Source organism: Saccostrea echinata, unplaced genomic scaffold (genome assembly GCF_033153115.1).
Source record: "Saccostrea echinata isolate AGI-Se365-2 ecotype Australia unplaced genomic scaffold, CSIRO_AGI_Sech_v1 ptg000030l, whole genome shotgun sequence".
Taxonomy (NCBI): domain Eukaryota; kingdom Metazoa; phylum Mollusca; class Bivalvia; order Ostreida; family Ostreidae; genus Saccostrea; species Saccostrea echinata.
In genome coordinates, this window is record NW_026889779.1 from 34550944 (window position 1) to 34573446 (window position 22503).

Consider the following 22503-nt stretch of genomic DNA (forward strand, 5'->3'; position numbering starts at 1 on the left):
AAACAAATGATAAAAGTGATAGTTGTTCCATGTAATGTTTCAAAATTTGTTTGATGAGTAAAAAAATATGCGTTTCTTTTTTTGTTGAGCATAATATAGATCGACTTTTTTTAATTCTTAAATTATTCATAGATCGATCCCCCTTCTACAACTTTGGAGAAAAGAGCAGATATGGTACGATCAGTTGGACAGCGATATGACCCTGAGCCCATGGAGTGGCAGAAAGCCGTGTTCTGGGATTTTGTGCAGAGCCGGGGAGTCATCCATCATGATGAACTGAGTGAACGAACGTACAGCCAGCCAGAAAAACTCCTGGTGAAAAGGTACTAATCTCAAATGTGTAGAAATGGACACCCCACCCCCGTCCCCGAAACGAATGAATGAGTAAATATTAATATGAATATACAATGCAAGTCGAAATTTCATGGAAACGTAAGTTGAAATTTCATGGAAACGTATGGAGTGAGATTTTTGTGTATTTTCGAGGTCTTTTCTTTTTAAAATATATCTTGAAGGGCTGTGTAGCTTGGCATAAATATACTCAAATCTCCTTAATTAGAATTTGCAATTATATATATACTAGTGGTACCCCACCTAACATGCCATTATTATTTTTGGTCATTGGTTTCCTCGTTTTGTTGCATTTTTAATCCATTGGGTTAAAATACTAGCATATTGTAGTGCGGTCGGCTGTTTCTGAATAAATTACTTAATTGGTACTTCAACATATTATTTAGACCAGCTGTATTCCAACCAAGTCCTAACCAGCACGTGATCTCTCTCGATCTCTCTCTCTCCGGATAGATCTAATTTCTTTGCAATAGAAGACAAACATTCTTAAGTTGATAAATTACACAAAACAGAGAAATATAAAACGTCTATCAAACGAATTGATTGAATGTCTACAAACAAATCAGTTTGTGTAAATTAAGTGTAGGCTTTATCGAATCTTGTTAAAATCAGAGGAATTATAAGGGCCACTATCACTCCACCTTTAAATCAACAAGGAGAAACAAGCAGGTAACCTACTGTGTTTTCTAGTAAATATAAAATATTTGTCACTTCAGAAATTACACGGACAGTTTGCTTTCGAATTCCGACTAGTTACTTATTTTGAAATAACATATTTGATTCTTTTTGCTGCGTTTGAGCTCTGTTGGTTATGTGAATAAGCCATTGTTACTGAATAACGGAAAAGCAGCAACTCTGTAACTTGAAAATATATGAAGTAAGCCTTTAAAAAGGTAAAACTGTAAAAAAAAAAAAAAATGACATTGAACATTTACTTGACATAAGTAACATGCGAGGCTATCCCATAATCACCCCAGTAGTGTGCAAGGACTAACCATAATCAGTGGAGTGGAATGCAAGAACTAAGCCTTGTATCTCAGGTGAGTGCAAGCAGTAAGCAGAATCAGTCAATTGTGTGAGAGGACTAATTCTTCCAACAATCTGTTGGAATTTCCATGGGTACCAACTGCGCCCCCTTATTAGCAGACCTTTGTATTTTTGTATTCATATGAAGCAGAAAACAATATCAATATTGACCGAGGCTTCGCCTCGGTCAATATTGATATTTTTCTGGTGAATAACAAACCATATTCACCATCGAAAGAGTCCATAAATGTTTTATTATATAGTCAAAATTTGAATGAATAAGACATTGAAGGCTGCCTGACGAATCCATTTTCATTAACGAACTTCTGTCGTAGAAAAATAATCAAATATCCAGATTACAACCTATATCTTCCGTGTTTTCCTTTCGCTGTGTGTAAGACATCGAAATGTTAAGAAAATAATCCTGCCATAGACTTGCGAAACAATTTTTCCTGCTCAAATATTCAGCTAGCTACCGACCGTTGCAACCATTGTGCTCAACGTTGTTTGAGGTATTGATTGTGACGTCACAATGCCACTGCACGCGCACTGACCCTCCGGTGAATACGGCTTCAAATCCGGTGAATATGTAGTGTTATGAACTGTTTGCATTTGTATAGATTATATAGGGGCTATTTATAGACTATATAATAATTAGATATATCGACGACGTATAATCAGTTAACAATGGTTACTTCCATTCATATGTCGACTCGATATATCCCAGTGAGCTTGAAATAAAAAATACCAAAGAATCTGTCACATCTGTTTCATATTTGGATATTTTACTAGAAAAAGACATTAATGGTAACCTAACAACAAAGCTTTATGGTAAACGTGATGACTTCAATTTTTCAATCGTTAACTTCCCTTACTTATGTAGCAATATAGTTATCACCTGCATATGGTTTTTTTTTGTCTCGCAGTTGATTCGATACGCAAGAGCATGCTCAACACACAAACAATTTCTAAAACTAGGCAAGCTATTGACAAACAAGTTGATGAAACAGGGATATCAACAGTCTTGTTTGAACTCACCATTTCGCAAGTTTTATGGTCGATACAATGACCTTGTCAGCAAATACACCTATCATTATGTCAAATGCTGACTAACATTAAATACTGTAGATCACTAAATTTTCGCGACACCTTATTTTTGCGAGAAAGTCAATGTCTCTTTATTAGCGAGACAAAATTTTCACGTTGTGGTTATTGCTCTATTTAATCATTAGATTACTAAAATACTCGAGAATGAAATTTTTGCGATCACACTGTCTCGCGTAATTACGCCAATATAAAGTTCTCGCGAATAAAAGGTGATTTGCACTACTTATTGTTAGGCCTTATTTACACACTGGAATGTCTACGGATTTTTCTGTTTTTACCCGATCATGACAAGTAGCACACGGCGGATGTGACCGGTCGGCAGGGGATGCTCCTCCATGGCACCTGATCCCTTCTCTGGTGTTTTTGGAAGTCCGTGTTTTGCGCTGCTCCAGATTTGTATTGTTTTAATGGACTTTGAGCTTGAATACTGTTCGTTATCTTCATATTTCAATACTCGTATGGGCATGTCAGACCATCTCAATTTAGCACACCAAACAACCGAGGTTTTGAGCAGACAATCGGACTTTTGCGAGATCATCGGACTTTGGCCTGACCATCGGACGTTAAAGTTTTTCATGTATGAAACAACAAATTATATTTCTAAAAGAGAAAAAAACCACGCCTCTTTGTGGCTTAAGTGTAATTCAAATAGTTTTGACCTTGACTTTGTCAAAATGGCCTTTGTTTAGGACCACGACATATCTTACCTTTGTGCCAGGAATGAGCTTTTACAGTTTGCCTATTACATTAAACATGCTAGAGACTTTGACCTTGACTAAATGACCTGTAGTAATCTTTTGTTCTTGATTAGAGAGGGTATGAACAAAGTAAAAGTTGCGTATAATAAGAGGCCCATGGGCCACATCGCTCACCTGAGTAACTTTGGCCATGCTGTTCTTTACCAGATTTCCTCCCTTGTAATACCTATTGTGGCCCCACCCTACCGCGGGGGTCACGATTTGAACAATTTAGAATCTACAAATGATTTTTCCTTTATATTTCAATGTAAAACTTGGATTCCCCATTGTGGCCCCGCCCTATCCCCAGGGGTCATGATTTGAACAATTTAGAATCTACACTACACCAGGATGCTTCCATATAAGTTTCAGCTTTTCTGGCCCAGTGGTTCTTTTAAAGAAGATTTTTAAAGATTTTTTCTTATATATTTCAATGTAAAACTTGGATTCCCTATTGTGGCCCCGCCCTACCCCCGGGGGTCCTGATTTGAACAATTTAGAATCTACACTACCCCAGGATGCTTCCGTATAAGTTTCAGCTTTTCTGGCCCAGTGGTTCTTTTAAAGAAGATTTTTAAAGATTTTTTCTTATATATTTCAATGTAAAACTTGGATTCCCTATTGTGGCCCAGCCCTACCCCCGGGGGTCCTGATTTGAACAATTTAGAATCTACACTACCCCAGGATGCTTCCATATAAGTTTCAGCTTTTCTGGCCCAGTGGTTCTTGAGAAGATTTTAAAAGATCTTTCCTATATATTTCAATGTAAAACTTGGATTCCCTATTTTGTACCAACGCCTAGACCGTGACAAGACACCGAAGCTTTTTTGGCCCAGTGGTTCTTGAGAAGAAGATTTTTTAATGACCCCACCCTATTTTTGTCTTTTCTTGATTATCTCCCCTTGTAAGGGGACTTGGCCCTTTATTTTAACAATTTAAACTCCCCTTTACCCAAGGATACTTTGTACCAAGTTTGGTTAAAATTGGCCCAGTGGTTCATGAGAAGTTGAAAATATGGAAAGTTTACAAACGGATGGACGGACGACGGACAACGGGTGATCAGAAAAGCTCACTTGAGCTTTCAGCTCAGGTGAGCTAAAACAGAATATCATGACCAAGAACCTTGATCTTGAATATAAGAATACCTGTGGACCAACGCCTAGACCGTGACAAGACACCGAAGTTTTGAAGGTTATATCCGAAAGACCTGTGACTATGAAAATTTATTACCGAAACAAGTGCCTGTGCTTCCAATGCCGGGCAGTTGGCGAAGGAACAGTTACTAATGTTACAAGTCTTAGGAACAGAATCGAACCCGGGCTTCGTATTGTCTTTCTGACATATTTTCTATTTATCAATAAAAATCTGCATTACGACTAATTTGCTTTTTAGTTGAATTTCTCTTGGATTTTCAGGCTTTCCAAAGGAATGGGAGAAAAACCCCGTAGCAATACACCATTAATACGAAGGCTGGTGAGAGAAGATCAACTTTCTAATGTATTGTAAGTGTATGGACGGTATGAATATCTAAATTTCCACACGGTGAATTCCATAAACCATGATCGAACGTCAAAATCATTACTCTAATGAATTGGTCAAATTCATTTGTATAGGTGTAGTGATGGCGGTATGTGTGTGTGTCCGGGGGGGGGGGTTCAGGGGGTCAACCCCCGGATTTTTAAGAGTGTTTAAATAAATGATATAGGTTTTGGCGTGTGTATTTTTTTGGCGTGTGTGTGTGTGTGTGTTTTCTCAAATTTCTGAGTTGTATTTCTTTTTATATCCCCTAGGAAAAATTCCAGGTTCTGCCCTTAAAATGGTTTTGGTATAAACTTACAACAGATAAAATTCATGACACTTTTATAACATTGTCTCTAGAATGCAAGGTCTGTTGTATTTTAAGATTGTTATAATGCGCTTGAATGCATGATATTGACGAAAAGCCAAACGGGAAAAAATCTTGGTGTTTAAAAGTTCTATAAATAAGATTATTAACTAGAGTCGAGCTCGTTGCAATGCAACGAATAGGTCTTCCGTCGGAGCTCCAGACAGGACAGAGCGACCTTGAGTCAAGGTCATGCAACATTTTAAGGTTATAAACAATCCTGTAAGGGGCATCAACTTGCAATGTTTCCACAGTAGAAAGACAGTAAAGGAATGTAAAATTCCCCTGTCAGTGAACTTGAACTTGTCCAAATAACCTTGCGTCAAGCCATAACACATTCTGCAGCTTGTTAAGAGCAAACACCATCTTTATGTCACCGACATAAAAAAAATTCACAGTCACGTATTCTTTCAGACTATTCATCCAAAACATCATATTCTAAGTGACCTCGAATTTAAGCCAAGGCCATTACACACTCTGGATGATATATTTATCATCTTTTCAGTGAAATGCAAATGCATGCAATTTTTTTCTATTACAAAATTATAGACCTTTTTGTTTATTTGTTTGTATGTTGTTTAACGTCCCTTTCGAGAATTTTTCAATCATATGGAGACGCCACCATTTGCCGATGGAGATCTGCAAATTTTGACCTATACTTGGCACACATGGCCATTGAGCAGTGAGGGATCTTTTTCGTGCCAGCACCTACTGCCAGACGGGACCTCAGTTTGTACGGTCTCATCCGAAGGATCAGTTTCTGCGTCCCTCAGTGGGATTCGAACCTGCGACGTAAGGATCAACTCCTTAATCCACGACTCTAGAGCAGACACTCTTACCACTGCGCCACTTGGGCGACTAGACCTTTTTGAATTTTACACTTATTATATCAGTGACCTTGAACTTTCCTAAATGACCTATGTTAAGGTCAAAAACAACCTTTGAACAAATTATGAGCTTCCAGTGATACTCAATGACAAAGATATACCTGAAAAAGAATATTGCACTTTTCTGTCAGTGACTTTGAACTTGCCAGAAAGACCTTGGATCAAGGTCAAAACACATTCTTGGATCATAAGCAATCTCTGTATCAAGTAAAAGCTTCCAGTGATTTTATATTACAAAGTTATAGCATGGGAAAAAAATAATATTTATCTGCCAGTGACCTTGAACTTGCCGGAAAAACCTTTGTTCAACATCAGGACAAACCCATCTCAAGCAATCTGAGAAAAAGTTTCCTTTGTTCCTCCCACCCCTTATAAATTTATAATCCAGGCACGAATTTTGCCACTTCTTCTGCCAATCTAGTACTATGTTATCTCAAACCGGTGGATCATAAGCAATCTTTGTTCCAAGTATGAGCTTCCAAAATTATAGCACATACAGTAATCTTACACTTTTCTGTCAGTGACCTTGAACTTACAGGAATGACCTTGGATGAAGGTCGTGTCAAACCCTTTAATTTTGTCATAAGTAATTCCTGTATCAAGTATGATACTTGCTATTTTTTCCAGTAACCTTGAACTTGCCGGAATGATGTTGGATCAAACTATGACACACCTTCGGATCATTAGTAATCTTTGTACCAAGTATGACCTTCCAGTTTCTTCATAACAAAGTTATAATATCCTTGGCAAACTATCACGTACAGACGGACAGCTAGGCAGACGGACAGTGTGATTCCAAAAGACTCAAAACACCCCCACCCCAAACCCACACACTTCGTTTGGGGGGATATATAAATTCCTATGTAAAATTATGAACACTCTTTCCGGCCCAAACTTTCTCCCTGGAATCAATATTTGAAAAAAAAAATGAATGTATGTTATGTTGGAAATTTTCTCATTCTAGTCCAGGGATTCTTGAGAATACTATTTTCAAATGACCCCATGTGCGGATCTAGAGGGGGTTGGGGGGCAGTTAAATGTATATACTAAACAAGTAAATGTGACCATGCCCCCCCCCCCCCCCTAGAAAAAGCGGACCCTTTCTCGAAAACGCGGATCTGTGATAAAATGGTATGAAAAGTCTTAGGTATGAAGCTTTAAAAGTCAATGACCCCCCCCCCCCCCCCTACACACACACGAAATAGGTTTTTCACGTTTGGGAAAAGAGTTGTTTTTTTTTTTTTTTTTTTTGGCTCGTCAAGAAATTTCTGGGTTGAAATATTTTTTTTATTGGCATCCCCTCCCCCCCTCCGTGGAAAAAAATTCCTTGATCTGCGCCTGGACCCCATCTAATTTTTACTACATGTATCCGTTAAAAGAGGATGTGGCCCTTCATTTGAACAAAACTTTACCAAAAATATTCTGTGTTAATTTTCGTTGTTATGGTCCAGTGGTTCTTGATAAGATAAAAATGAGAAAAATTTACGAGTAGGTTTAGAACAACAACGACGATAATGCTTATATACACCAAGATAGCAAACAAAGATGAAGAATTATGAACAGCAAAAGCTTACTTGTGTCTTTGGCTTGGGAGATGAGATACTTATTAAAAATTGAAATTATTTTGTTATTTTTTTTTTTTACAATCGACGGGCCTGCATTTCAGAGAGAGAGAGAGACAGAGAGAGAGAGAGAGAGAATTTCTAACTAGGTCTTTGAATAACAGTGAGATCGGTTCAGAAAACCAGGTCCCTAGGAATGTACATGTATATAAAATAGGCAGTGCCTTTCTCTCGGAATTCATCACCTGCTTCTGTAAAGCTCCATCCTCACCTGTACTTAAATGTACCTGGTAAGACCAACCGACTGCGAAGGAAAACATTCTATTTATTTCGAGGATGGGGGTTTACGTATAGTGATGAGAGGAAATTTATTCACCTATACGTTCATTAAATATGAAAGATTGCTTCTGAGTATTTGTATACGATCGCACGACTTTCGTGTTAATTTATAAAAGTTAGATTATGAAAGCAAATAACTAAACAAACATTTGTAGTAGATGAATTAAATACATGTAATTATTTAGCCGTTTATAAGGTTTTTTATAACATCCGTAAGAACCACTTTATTTTAAACAAGAGGCCCATGGGCCACATCGCTCACCTGAGCACATTAGCTAGACACAAATCAGTTCAGTATTGAAAAGATTACTGGGGGTTGGGAGGGGGGGGTGAATTTTAAACTACCTGATGATGCTTCCATGTCAATATAACAAATGGCTTTGTTGTACTTGAGAAGATTTTAAAAAAAAATTTCCCATATATTTATTTGTAAAATTTTGATCCCCCATTGTAGCTCCTTCCTATCCCAGAGGTCATCATTTGAACAAATTTGAATCTACACTACCCGAGGAACTTCCATATCAATATGACTAAACATAGCTTTTCTTTTCTTGAGAAGACATATTTTTTCTATGTGTTCTTATGTAAAACTTTCAATCCCCATTGGGCCCCAAACTACCCCTGGGGGTTATCATTTGAAAGAAAAAAATTGAATTTTACACTACCTGAGGATGCTTCCATATCAAAATGACTAAACATGATTTTCATTTCTTGAGAAGAAGATATTTTCCAATATGTTTCTATGTAAGAAATTTTTGATCCCCCATTGTGGCCCATCCCTATCCCCGGGGGTCAAACTTGAATCTACACTACCTGAAGAGGCTTCCATATCAAAATGACTAATCATGGCTTTGCAGTTCTTTATCAGAAGATACCTTCCTATAATATTTCTATTTCAGACATTGATTCTCCATTGTGGCCCCGCCCTACCCCAGGGGGCCATGATTTGAACAAACTTAAATCTATACTACCTGAAGATACTTCCACATAAATATGATCAATCAGGGCTTTGCTGTTCCTGGGAAGAAGATTTTTAAAGATTTTTCCTATATATTTCTATGTAAAACTTCGATCCTCCATTGTGGACCCGCCCTATCCCCCGGGGTCATGATTTGAACAAATTTGAATCTACACTACCTGAGGATGCTTCCACATAAATATGACTCATCATGGCTTTGCTGTTCTTGAGATGAAGGTTTTTAAAGGTTTTTCCTATATATTTCTATGTTTAACTTTGATCCTCCATTGTGGCCCCGCCCTACCCCCAAGGGTCATGATTTGAACAAACTTGGATCTACACTACCTGAGGATGCTTCCATATAAATATGACCAATTGGGGCTTTGCTGTTCCCGAGAAGAAGATTTTTAAAAGTTTTTCCTATATATTTCTATGCAAAACTTCGATCCTCCATTGTGGACCCGCCCTATCCCCCGGGGTCATGATTTGAACAAATTTGAATCTACACTACCTGAGGATGCTTCCACATAAATATGACTCATCATGGCTTTGCTGTTCTTGAGATGAAGGTTTTTAAAGGTTTTTCCTATATATTTCTATGTTTAACTTTGATCCTCCATTGTGGCCCCGCCCTACCCCCAAGGGTCATGATTTGAACAAACTTGGATCTACACTACCTGAGGATGCTTCCATATAAATATGACCAATTGGGGCTTTGCTGTTCCCGAGAAGAAGATTTTTAAAAGTTTTTCCTATATATTTCTATGCAAAAGTTTGATCCTCCATTGTGGCCCCGCCCTACCCCCGGGGGTCATGATTTGAACAAACTTGAATCTAAACTACCTGAGGATGCTTCCATATAAATATAACTTATCATGGCTTTGCTGTTGTTGAAAAGAAGGTTTTTGAAGGTTTTTCCTATATATTTCTATGCAAAAGTTTGATCCTCCATTGTGGCCCAGCCCTACCCCCTGGGGTCATGATTTGGACAAATTTGAATCTCCACTACCTGAGGATGCTTTCATATAAATATGACCAATTAGGGCTTTCCTGTTCTTGAGAAGAAGATATTTAAAGGTTTTTCCTATATATTTCTATGTAAAACTTTGATCCTCCATTGTGGCCCCGCCCTACCCCGGGAGGTCATGATTTGAATAAATTTAAATCTACACTACCTGAGGATGCTTCCACATGAGTTTCAATTTCCCTGGCTTTGTGGTTCTTGAGGAGAAGATTTTTAAAATATGTTATTAATTTTTCACTAATTCTTTATTATCTCCCCTTGAAAGAGGGCGTGGCCCTTCATTTGAACAAACTTGAATCCCCTTCACCCAAGGATACTCTGTGCCAAGTTTGGTTGAAATTGGCCTAGTAGTTCTGGAGAAGAAGTTGAAATTGTGAAAAGTTTACGCCAACGACGACGACAACGACGACAACGCCAAAGACGACAGACAACGGACTAATTTTGATCAGAAAAGCTCACTTGAGCCTTTGGCTCAGGTGAGCTAAAAACAAATAATCGTCCTATTATGGGCGCCCATGATATATTAGACTAGGTGTTTAAATAAAACATAACTCAGATATCGACATCCAAGAGAACAACACATTCTTTTTCAGTGGCGGATACAGGAATCTTGAAAAGGGGGCCCGACCAGTTTTGTGTCGGGGTATGGGCCCAAAGCCACATAATAAATTGATTTATTAAATCTTGTGTATATTTAAGAAATAAACAACAATGTTAAAAAGTTCTCTGGGAAATGAACTTGGTTGGTCACGTGATCAAATCCTGTGAAGCCCGAAGGGCTTCTCAGAAGATTTGATCACGTACCAACCAAGTTCAATTCCCAGTGAACTTTTTAACATTGTTGTTTATTACTTTTATTTACATTTGAGACGAATATTCTGAATAGAACTGCATTTATTACACGAACGGCCCGCCGTATTGCTATGTTGTGACGCGCAATGACCTAGAAGTTGTTTGGTCTTGAGAGTTCGCCTCGCTCCAACATTTGAATACTTACATTGATGTTTAGCAGTCCAGTTCAGGAAATATCTGTTCATAATGAAAAAACAATGATCGCTACTGGGAATTATCTTACTATTATTGTACGAGTTCTTTATATATAAAGTCAAAAGCGGTGCTATCGTCTTCAGTTTACATACCTTCAAAGGAATTTCGGGTTAAAAAGGTAAGCGTGATTTTAGGCTAATTAGAAACATTTTTCACACCGAAGAAAGATCTAACGATCATTTGTTGAACGAAAAAAAAATATATGTTTCAATAATTTTATCTTTTTCATCGCTTTGACGGTTCAGAAGTTCCGAAACCAGTGTCACTGTGACAGAAATATGTAGACAAGATATCGTCTCGCTGTGTGATTCGGTCACGCCATGACCTCTGACCCCCTAATAAGTTCATACAGAATTGAACATATTTTCTCTTCTATAGGTTCATCTAAGAAAAATATTTGCAAATGTAAATAATTTGAATACAAAAGGGCGCCATGGGCGGATACAGGATTTATGATGGGGGGGGGGGGGCGTGGATAACTTCGTTCAGGCAGGGAGTCTGGGGACCGCCTTAAGGCCCCCCGTGGGTCCAAGGCGAAGCCCTGGTGGTGGCCCAGGGCGCGAAGCCCCCGGAAGCTCCTGGGTTTACGTGAATTTTAAGAGTCAGTAAAACCAGACACAAAAATAGTGGTATTGATTAGCCTACTTCCTTTACACAAAAGCCTATAAGATATGAATTTAGTTTGTAACTTACAATACTCTAAAGTCTTTGTAGGAATTTCACGTCTGCTTAAGAATAATGCACAAATTTATTAACCATTCGATAATTTTTATTTCAAATTTACTCTTGAGAAAGCAGAAACTTTGTGTATCTCCGAACTTCGTGAATCTCCGAACTTCGTGTATCTTAGAAGTCGTTCTGAATCATTGTTATTTCAGCAAGGATGCTAGTCAACCTGATATTTGTATGTAACTCTAATGTTATTCCAAAAAGTGGGTTTTATTTTAAATTCCATTCACTGACCTACACATGTATCTCCACCGCAGCCAACGAAACAAAATAAACAAACTCGCTGTAACGTGCAGTTCCCTTTATAGCAGTATGAAATAAACGAAGCACAATGATATACATAAAGAATATCTGAATATTGAAAAATTAAATATTGCAACGTTTGTTTTTATAAGTATTATGCATATATGACAGATACACTGTAGGGTAGGGTGGTGTGATTTCGACCGATTATTTTTTTATATTTAGATTTGTTCAAGTATGTCACTGCCTATTACATGTATTACGCTCAACTTTTACTGGATCTTTTTTCCTTCGGAATACCTTTTACTGTTCAGATTAAATTGTATTATATGTGTTATTCGTCATGATATAAAATAAATGTGTTCGATTTACAAGATATGTGTGTTGGGTAACTTCGACCGCACACGGGGTATTTTCGATCGATGTGCAAATATAAATGAAATTATTCGCGTCATCTCGAATTTAAAAATATATATTAATTTAAATTATTCTGTTGTAAAACATAAAAGTTTGTGAAAAAATGCTGACAAAAAGAAAAAAAAGTAATTTTCAAAATGTACCTAATTTGAAGACATTAAGTGCACCAGCTGCCTAGAGACTGATTTACCGCTTTGTCAAGGCATGCTACAAATGTACATGTATATATATGCGCAGGCATCTAAACCGCATGTAAACAAAACAGATGATTTTTTCACGGTTTGTGACGGTACATATTGTCGTTTTGTACATATTGTCGTCGGCGACAATATGTACCTACCCTCACTGCACATATTGTCGTCCATCTGTACATATTGTCGCCGACTGAAAAGTTACATATGTACATATTGTCGCTGGCGACATTATGTGCCTCACCCTCACTGTACATATTGTCGCCCCAAAGATATTTGTTGTTTAAAGATGTCTTTTGCTGTTTTTTGGTAGTTTTGTGAATGTTATTGGTGTGAGAATCACACTGACGTGTCTCGTTTGCTATTTCATGCAGCATGATTTTGACGGTACATTTTGTCGTCCTGTTCATATTGTCGCCGGCGACAATGTGTACCTTCCCTCACTGCGCATATTGTCGTCCATCAGTGTTATTGTATATGTTAACTTTATTATTTAATTATGAAATTTTACATGTGGAATAAGTATATAGTATATACAAGTTAAACAAACAAAAATTACCAAAGCAAAAAAAAAAAAAAAAAAAAAAAAAAAAAAAAATCAAACCACCAAGCGAGGGGGGGGGGGATGCTACATCTGTCTTTGGTGTTTGAGAAGATTTCTAAAGATTTTCCGTATATATTCCTATGTAAAATTTTGATCACCCATTGTGGCTCACATTACACCTGGGGTCATGACTTGAACAAAATTGATTTTGTTTTTGTTTGTTTGTTGTAAAAATGTGTTCCTGAAAAGAAGCTGAAATTATGAATAGATAACAAACAGACGGACGATCAGACAAAATGTGATCAGTAAAGCTCACTTGAACTTCCAGTTCAGGTGATCTAAAAATGTTATTTTTTGCGTTATTCTTATATTATGATTAACAATAAATTATATTTATAATATTATATCGGCATATGATCGTATATAAGAATAATTTCCAAATAATATTACTACTGAACAAAAATAAATACCTGTATTCAATCTCCAATTATATATTACAAGAAAAAAAGATTAGCTGATTTATTAGATATCTCAAGAATTACGGTATCTTGATATTTCACAGTGATGTACATCAATCCTGGACACAATTTTCTGACCAGAAAGTTTTCTCCCTACCGTATTGCGAGTAATGCTGTCTGTCCCCCTCCGTGCGTGTGTCTGTTTGTCAATTTCTCTTTCTTTTCTCAAGTAAATATTCGTCAAAACAATGTATCGACGACAATATATACCGACCTTGACTGTACATACTGTCGCCGACGACAATATGTGCTGGTGCTTGACAGTACATTTTGTCGTCCATTATGCAGGAGGAAAATAAGGCTCGTCTCGGTACATATTGTCGCCGGCGACAATATGTACCGATGGACGACAATATGTGCAGTGAGGGTAGGTACATATTGTCGCCGACGACAATATGTACAAAACGACAATATGTACCGTCACACGGTTATAGAACTAGTTTCTACGGAGTATTCTTGTACATAATACTTATCCTAATACTTTTTTATACGGACGGTGGTCATGATTTTTTTCTGGTAACAAATAGCATTGCGTCATTTTCATTGGTCGAACTGAGTTACCTGCTGACGCCGTATTCATGCAAAGGGTAACTTCGGCCGATTTCTGTTCAGCTGATTTGCATTTTATTTGTAAAAACTAAATACTATAAATTTAAAAGGTATGAATTTAATTGCAAATTTAAACATAGTTGATAAATTTCACGCCAGGAATATCCACTGTGTCTTTCTGTATATACAAGATATTTTCAGAGGTGATAAACTGATAATTCCCCGCAATGGTTTAAAAATACTCGTCCTTAATTTTTCGGGCGATAAAGTTTCTTCTTGGATGTAATTTTCCAGTGAAGAAATAAATTTCGCCTATTATTATCGACATTGATTTGTATATAAAAAATGCATTTTCTTTCTGCATAAAACAGATGTGTGTACACTATAATGGGTTATAAACAAATTATTTTAAGGTATTTATGAACGGTCGAAATTAACCAGGTGGTCGAAGTTACACTGTGACCATCCTAACCTATATCCTGACGTTAAAAAAAAGTCTTGTATCTATGTAAGTAAATTACTGCATAGTTACACCATTTGATAAATAAATACATCAATCAGTGGATAGGTTTGTAACGTAGACCGTCTGATTTTAAATTCATTTATTTACCTCACTCTGTACACCTCGGCCGATTCGTACCTCATCTGGATGAAGGTGACGGAATCAGCCGAGGTTTGCCGAGTGTTATTTACCTTCGACCAGCCTTTAAGGTATCCGACCCTTATTAGGACCTAATTTTCTAACCTTAAATATCCATCCTGTATTAAATACTTTATTAATTCAAAGCATTTTAGAGTAGTAAAGGATTTACCAAGAGAAATTTTCAAAAATATAATTACCTAAGCAGCAATTAATTAATGAAGATTGCATTGATGTTTATGGGGACACGCAAATTTTTAAAAATTAAAAAAATTAAAAACTAAGCATATCCAAAAATGCTGTGGTGGAAAGATGTATTCAATTACAAGGAATAGAAAAGCGATTGAAAACTAAAGTTTTACGAGATAGATTTCTTTAGAATTGATTTTTATTAATTAAAAGCAAAGGGGGATAACTCTTCAAGGACAGGACAAGGTCAAAAATTAGGACACATTCCGCTCTTACATATTGATACTAAAACATGAAGATTATGTCTACTTATACTGAGTATTTAGCCAATATATATCTGTTATACATTCAAATTCACTGAATCTGAGGCTATTATGGGTCGGATACCTTAAATATTGCAGTATTTTTTCTTGCATCATGATAGGAAATTGACAAGTGCTGTTTACCCTTCAAACGAAATCGGGAGACTTTTTTTAAGAAAACCGATACTTGGTCATAAAATAAAATTACCATTTTTTAATTGACCATTAATTATAAAACCAAAGTATGGCATTATTAATATTAGTCACGTCATATTTTGAAAATTTTAGGGGGGGGGGGGCGTGCGCCCTCACGCCCCCTTAAATCCGCCAGTGGGGGCAGGCCCCCTGAACCTCCTCTAAATCTGCCAGTGTTTTCTTTCATTATAAGGACTTGTAGAATAAGCGACATTTAATAAAAATCTCAAAGCCGATCTAAAACGCGTTGACAAAGTCAAACCAGACGGTTTTAGTTTTTAGGGCATTTTTACAGTGATATGAGAAAAGTTGGATAATTGCTGTTAATTTTAAGAAATAAAGTTCGGCATTTTTCAACCTCGTTCGGTATAATATAATTTACTGATAATTTTTTCCGTTAAGGAGGAACACATGGACGAAGGATAAAAAAAAGCGCTATTCTGCATGTCCATGTACACATCATTGCTATAATTGCGTACTCGGGATTAAACCCAAAATCCTTCGTTACATTGTACTTGGGTATAATTTTCACATGTTCTCAGGCGGATAATCATTTATTTTTTTCTGTCTAAAGACAATAATTTCAGTAAATAGAGAAATGTTTTTATTTCGTCGTTTTTCTCTCATCCTTTTGGTTTACACGTTTGCTTTGTACACAAAAGCGTATGTTCATATACCGCTGTTTCTACACGCTATCGATGTGATCAGGGAGAACATGATATCCTCCAGCAATTTACTTCTTATGAAAACACTTAATGAAAACATATTAGGTGAAAATATATATACCCGTTAGTATCTTAGTACCTTAGTACCGACCTGTTTAATTGCAATGTCACCAACCGTAACGATCGCTGGCCAGGACTTGAATATAATTTATTACCGTTATTAAAACAACTCGTCAGCTGAGCGGACCTATGATTTAAACAGTAAAATAGGGAAATTCCAGAGTTCGAAGTGTATTTATTCTGGGCGCTCTTCCACATAAACAAATTAAACCGCATTTACGCGTACTTACATGCATGTACAAGTAATTCGTGTCATGGGTAAATTCATTTTATTATAATGAAATAAAACAAATGCATAAGATTAATCTTCCTAAACAACACGTTTTTAAAACACAATCTATCTGATATAACTGACGGTATAAAATAACAAAGAAAATAACGGGTTTGTATTTAATTTGGAATGAGAACAAATCTTAACCTGTCAAATCACTTATAAAACATACTTCGTTTTCCAGACACTAATTGCCATGCGTGATCTTCACATGCACTGACCAAGAGTTTGAAATGTATGGCTTCTCAATGCGTGAGTTTTGTCCACACATGTCGGAGTAGACTATCTAAGCCAATTGATTCCCAAAGAAAACTGCATAGGAAGGGGTTTTTTTTGGTACACTTTTGAACGGGTAAAATTCATTCGACGCTCGATAGAATTTTCAAATACAAGTGAAAGATTTGGGTTACTTGCGTCCGACCTAATATTTTGTATGGAATAATATTGTACGTTAGGAAGAAAATAATACAAACTCAAAAGTACTTAATTTTATTTTCGATTTTCCTGACAATTAAAAATGTGACCTCAACATACATTTATCGTGATAATTATATATATCCTGTTTAATGTTCATGAAAGAAATAGCAACTCGTTAAATAATAACAGAGAGATAAATAAACTGTTTCTTTAATACGCAAACAAAGTGGTCTTTTCGGCATTCAAAATGCATTGAATTTGAAGTGAATAAGTGAAAGGCAGTTAAGACTAGCTGATTAAAACGAGCGAGTGATAATTAAACAGTAAGACGAAATCATATGAAAGATTCGAAATTATTTTAAAGTAATTTTCCACAAAGCGCAATTATCTCAACAATGCAATGTTTATAAGAATAAATATGCAACTTTCTTGTAATTCAGCGAATAAAATATAAATTGAAATGTACTAGCGACTTAATCAAAGATATGAAATAATCTGAAAGATTCAACATATTTATCCACTCATCACTTAGTTAAAATGTATTTGGAATGACCATTCTATGGTTTGTTTTGTGTATGACCTTAGGTCGCTGGTTCACACGCCGATTGATCCTCGGTGACCTTCTTTGCCACGCGCTATCGAGGGAGGGGTTACATAATTGTAAACACACAAGGTGAATGTAAAAGGCGTGTACTTACTGGCTGTGAATAGTCTATGTTTAAAGTTTTGTTTTATTTTCTAACTTTATTGTTTGTTTTTATATGATGAGAAGAAAAGGTTATCTCTTTTTTTCCCTGTTTAGTAGACTGGTTTATCCAAATTTGAAAACAAACGAAATAAAAGGGAAAGTTGTCAGTAAATAATTTGGAAATAAAGCACAAAATACTTCAAGAACTTGATTCTAAAGAATATTAGCATCTAATGTAGCAAGGTTTATTATTTATAGTAAGTTTATCTTAATTACACGCATAAAGAGCTCTTGTTTACTTGCTGAATGAAAACACTTACCTGTATATGTGTTATGCTTCTAGCTCATTTAGAACACAAGACTCAAGCAAAATAACGTTTTCATGAGATTAATAAGATGTTAAAGAACAACTTTATTTGCGGCAGCTATTTCGAAATATTTACCGTTTTTGAGTTATAAAGCAAAAACTTTAAAGGGCCCCAGATCCCTAATTTTAGGGGCCAGACCCTTTTTAGTGGTCTCAAATGAAAGGCCTTAAAATTGTGCAGAACTTTTATTCTACATGTTTTATCAAAATATTTTTAGTTTAGAAGATAAAAAAGAAAATATGTGTAAATTTTCGGTCTTTTAGGCGTTCTAATTTTTGACCCCTCTCTAGCGCCATTTTGAATACAGAAATTGAAAAACAAAAACCGATGTGCACAACTTCAATGCTTCTATTATTTAAATTCGGTAAAATTTCTACTCCAGCTCTTGTAGTCTCTGAGCCTTTGTCTGGAAATGAAGCCCCCTAAATTTTCATTTAAAGGGAAATAACCCAAAAGCGGAAGTGGATTTTTGAAATGTTTGACAGCATTCTGATAGAGTTTTGTAACGTCTATAAACCCTGCACATTTGAGCAAAATCCGTTGAGAAATGAGCGAGATATGAGGTCTCAAAGTTGGCGTCTAGGAAAAAAAAAAAAGAATAATAAGAACTAGAGCAAAGCTCGTTGCAAAGCAACGAGTGGGTCTTCCTTCTTAGCTTGTAAGTTGACGTCGTAATAAAAGGATAAATATTTGTTTAATTTCCACCTAAAGGTTACATGTTTCTGTTTAGATTGTCAACTTTGCTAACATTCTCTTTCTTCTTTGACCCAAATATCAAGAGACCTCATCTCCGGAACTCTGAATCTGGAGTGTACTCTCTCCAACAGTACTCCTGAAATTGTATCCAAAACACTAATACTCCCAGACCCTCATTTCTTGAACTTTGACTTTTGATTTTTAATTTCTAGACTTTTCTATTCATCTAACATCTTTGATGCAATCATGTTAGTAACACGTGTCATACTACAGAATCATCAGTGTTTTGCTACATCACTGTCAAAATAATTGCTTGACAAAACATTTACACAGCATAACTACATAGTAAGTAATCCAAATGTGTTACTGATTGAGGATATCCATTCTTTGACAATCAGTAAGTAGAAAAATACTCTTACAAGAAATGCACAGGGATGATTTCAGTAAGACACGGTGTCACTTGTGGAAAATTTTAACATAACATCTTTTTTAGCCTTTAACTTAAAAGTTAAACTTCATTATCTCAAAAACCGATATCTAAATACATGTACCATTTATATGGTGAAGTGAGTTGGTACTCCCAACCCCTTATTCTTTAAGTTTTTTACCCTGCATGGTTATCTGGAGTCATTGGATATCTTGATGTTTAATCTTGGTCCAGTTGAAATTGAGAAAAAATGGTTTTACTGTACTTCTTGGGTTCATTTATTCAAATGTTTTACAAGGGGGGAAAAAGACACATATATTTAAATTTTTGAACATGTTAAAATAATCTTTTACATGTACATGTATATTACACATATATTCAAGTAATTTTTTTTAATAAGAATTCATTAAAAATATTTGAATCCATTGAAGTTGATTGCAGTAGATATAATGTGAATTATGAGCCTAAGACACAACAAGCAAATTTAAAGAATAGTGGTCTCATTCTGTCATTTGTCAACTGAAAAAGTTTGATGATAATAGGCCTGAAACTGTTCAAAATATGCTTCTGAATCATTTTGAAAAAGAATAGCTGCAAAATTTAAAAAGTAGGTAACCATGAACTACTTTTGAGTCAACATGATACGAGGTCCTTAGATGCATCAACTGACAAGATTTGATGATCCTAGTCCTTATAGTAAGCAAAATATCAACATTTTAATAAATGTAATTTTTGGTCAAATTTGAAGTGACTTTGAGACCAAGCCCTTTGTCCCAGAGCGATTCCCTGTGCAAATTTTAATCTACAATGTATCCTCATCCTTTTGTGAAAGTTTGGTGATAATCTGCCCAGTTGTTCTCGAGAAGATGATTTTTTAGCAACCAGTACTTTTGGTTTTATTTACCTAATTATCTCCCCTTGTTTAAGGGTCACAACCCTAAGTTTACTATAAATGGGAGCCCTTGGGCCATGGATACACTGTGACAAATTTGACAATAATTGGCCAAGGGGTTCTTGAGTTATGGCCCATATTCTAACAAGAGGCCCATGGGCCACAACGCTCACCTGAGTTACTTTGGCCCTGCTGTTCTTCACCAGACCCTCCCTCCCTTGTAATACTTATTGCGGCCCCACCCTAACCCCGGGGGCCACGATTTGAAAAATTAGAATCTACACTACCCCAGGATGATTCCACATATGTTTCAGTTTTTCTGGCCCAGTGGTTCTTGAGAAGAAGATTTTTAAAGATTTTGCCTATATATTTCAATGTAAAACTTTGATTCCCTATTGTGGCCCCGCCCTACCCCTGGGGGCCATGATTTGAAGAATTTAGAATCTACACTACCCCAGGATGCTTCCACATAACTTTCAGCTTTTCTGGCCCTGTGGTTCTTGAGAAGATTTTTTTAATGACCCCACCCTATTTTTTTCTTCTCTTGATTATCTCCCCTTGTAAAGGGGGTTGGTCCTTCATTTTAACAAACTCCCCTTCACCCAAGGATGCTGTGTACCAACTTTGGTTAAATTTGGCTCAGTGGTTCTTGAGAAGAAGACAAAAATATGAAAAGTTTACAGACGGACAGACGACGGACAACTGGTGATCAGAAAAGCTCACTTAAGCTTTCAGCTCAGGTGAGCTAAAGAGTTTACGTACACCGCACAAATGGCCATAGCATTAGCTCTTTGAGCCTTTGGCTCACAAGAGCTAAAAAGATAAAAAGAATTATGTATCTTAGAGTTGTCTATTTGTAATCAAAGCTATATTGAAATCAGACCAATTTCTTGAAATAAAAAATTGCACTGTTGTAGTGCAAAAAAATTAATGATATTTTACATGTCGCTACAATATTCAAAGAGGGTGTGTTGCAAAATTTTGAATTAAATTAGAGGGGTTATGACTGTTTCATCGCTAATTATAGATGATAAATGCGAAAACACAAAGTTGAGAATTGCAATGTCATTGAAAGTCTTGGAGAGCACCGAGCTATTAAAAAATTATTTCTTCAGACAGGTCATTTTTTCAAAGTGCACAGTAAATTTTCCTTAAATCAATGTGTCCGCAAACTTTTCTAACAATCCTCGTTCATGTACATGCCCTTAGCACTGAAGTCATTTGAAATATGCACATATGTTAACATTTGTTGCTGTATATGCCAAAATAGCAGTTCTCTCTAAATTTTTTTGTAAAAATACATATATTACAAGTTCTTAATGTATTAAGGCCTGATGTGTCCATAATCCTAGATGGAAGGACTTTTATCCTTGTGTGACTGTTTAAATTTCACTATGCTGCTTATTCTTCGTCATCTCCAAACAGATGCTCTTCTGGCAAATATGGTCATGCTTGGTATCAAATTTCAGTTATCAGATGGCAGTCACACCTATCCAAAAGAAATTGAAATTTCTCATTTAAAATAAAAAAAAAAACTGTACAACTTATAAATGATAAATAGCGATGTTAATTTTACTCGAACAGCTAAGTCACACAGTCAGAGGCTTTAGTCAAATGAAAGTCGAGTACTCGTTGAAATTTAAATTAATTTTTCATGTCATTTTCCTTTTTGTCTTTAAGAGACTGCTAGCCTGTACAATATTTAAACTACATTATAACCATTATACAACAAATTATTGAATCATTAACATTTTCGTAGTAATAAATATATGTATCAAATGTATTTGATTTCAAATATAATATTTACTGCCAGTGTTTTTTTTTCAGTACTTTGGGACTGGGGGCTGGGGCCCTCAGAATTGGGAATTTCAGCATCAAGTAGGCTAAATTGGAAATCTCCCAGAAAGCCCAATCACTTAAAAAGCATTGTCAAAAAGCTTTGTTTTTGTCTTTGTATTACTTTAACAAACAATTGTTATAACTAATCAAGACTATTCTTGGTATGGATTATCTAATTACTTGCATCAAGCACAATAGTGGTATGAATTATCTAATTATGAAGAAATCGAACTTGACTGAGGTGGCAGAGGATAGTTTTTTTTAATGCCAAACATGTGCCGAGGGGGTACACATATACATGCGATCCATAAAAACATGTAGATGGGGACAGTTTTCCACGGGCTAATTAATTACACTTCATATGCCCATGGCTCACAAATTATGTCAACAAATTACATGTAATCTGCCTAGTAGAGTGCACATGTACCAAAAATGCACATGGGGTCTCCCCAAATTTTGGCTTGTTTTTCCAAGATTTGGGCCTCAGTCGCACCCATACAACCCATCCCCAGGCCCGAGCGAGCAGGATAAAACACCCAGTAGTCTGTAAATCAATGCATGCCCTAATGAAAATTCACCAACTGATATGGGGCCATTCATCTTCCCTCTGAGATACACACCTTCTTCTAAGGCCTACTGCTTTTCAGCTGAATTTCCTCTGCAACTGACCACATGTCTTA

General features: G+C 36.2%; 1 protein-coding gene across 1 annotated transcript in view; it reads left to right on the top strand.

Moving 5' to 3' along the window:
* Nucleotides 1–22503, top strand: part of LOC133197763 (uncharacterized) — a 33169-nt gene that overhangs the window by 2155 nt on the left and 8511 nt on the right. The window contains exons 3-4 of the mRNA XM_061333965.1: nucleotides 133–323; nucleotides 4637–4723. Of these exons, the coding sequence (XP_061189949.1) occupies nucleotides 133–323; nucleotides 4637–4723 (278 nt within the window). The remainder of the gene's footprint in view (nucleotides 1–132; nucleotides 324–4636; nucleotides 4724–22503) is intronic.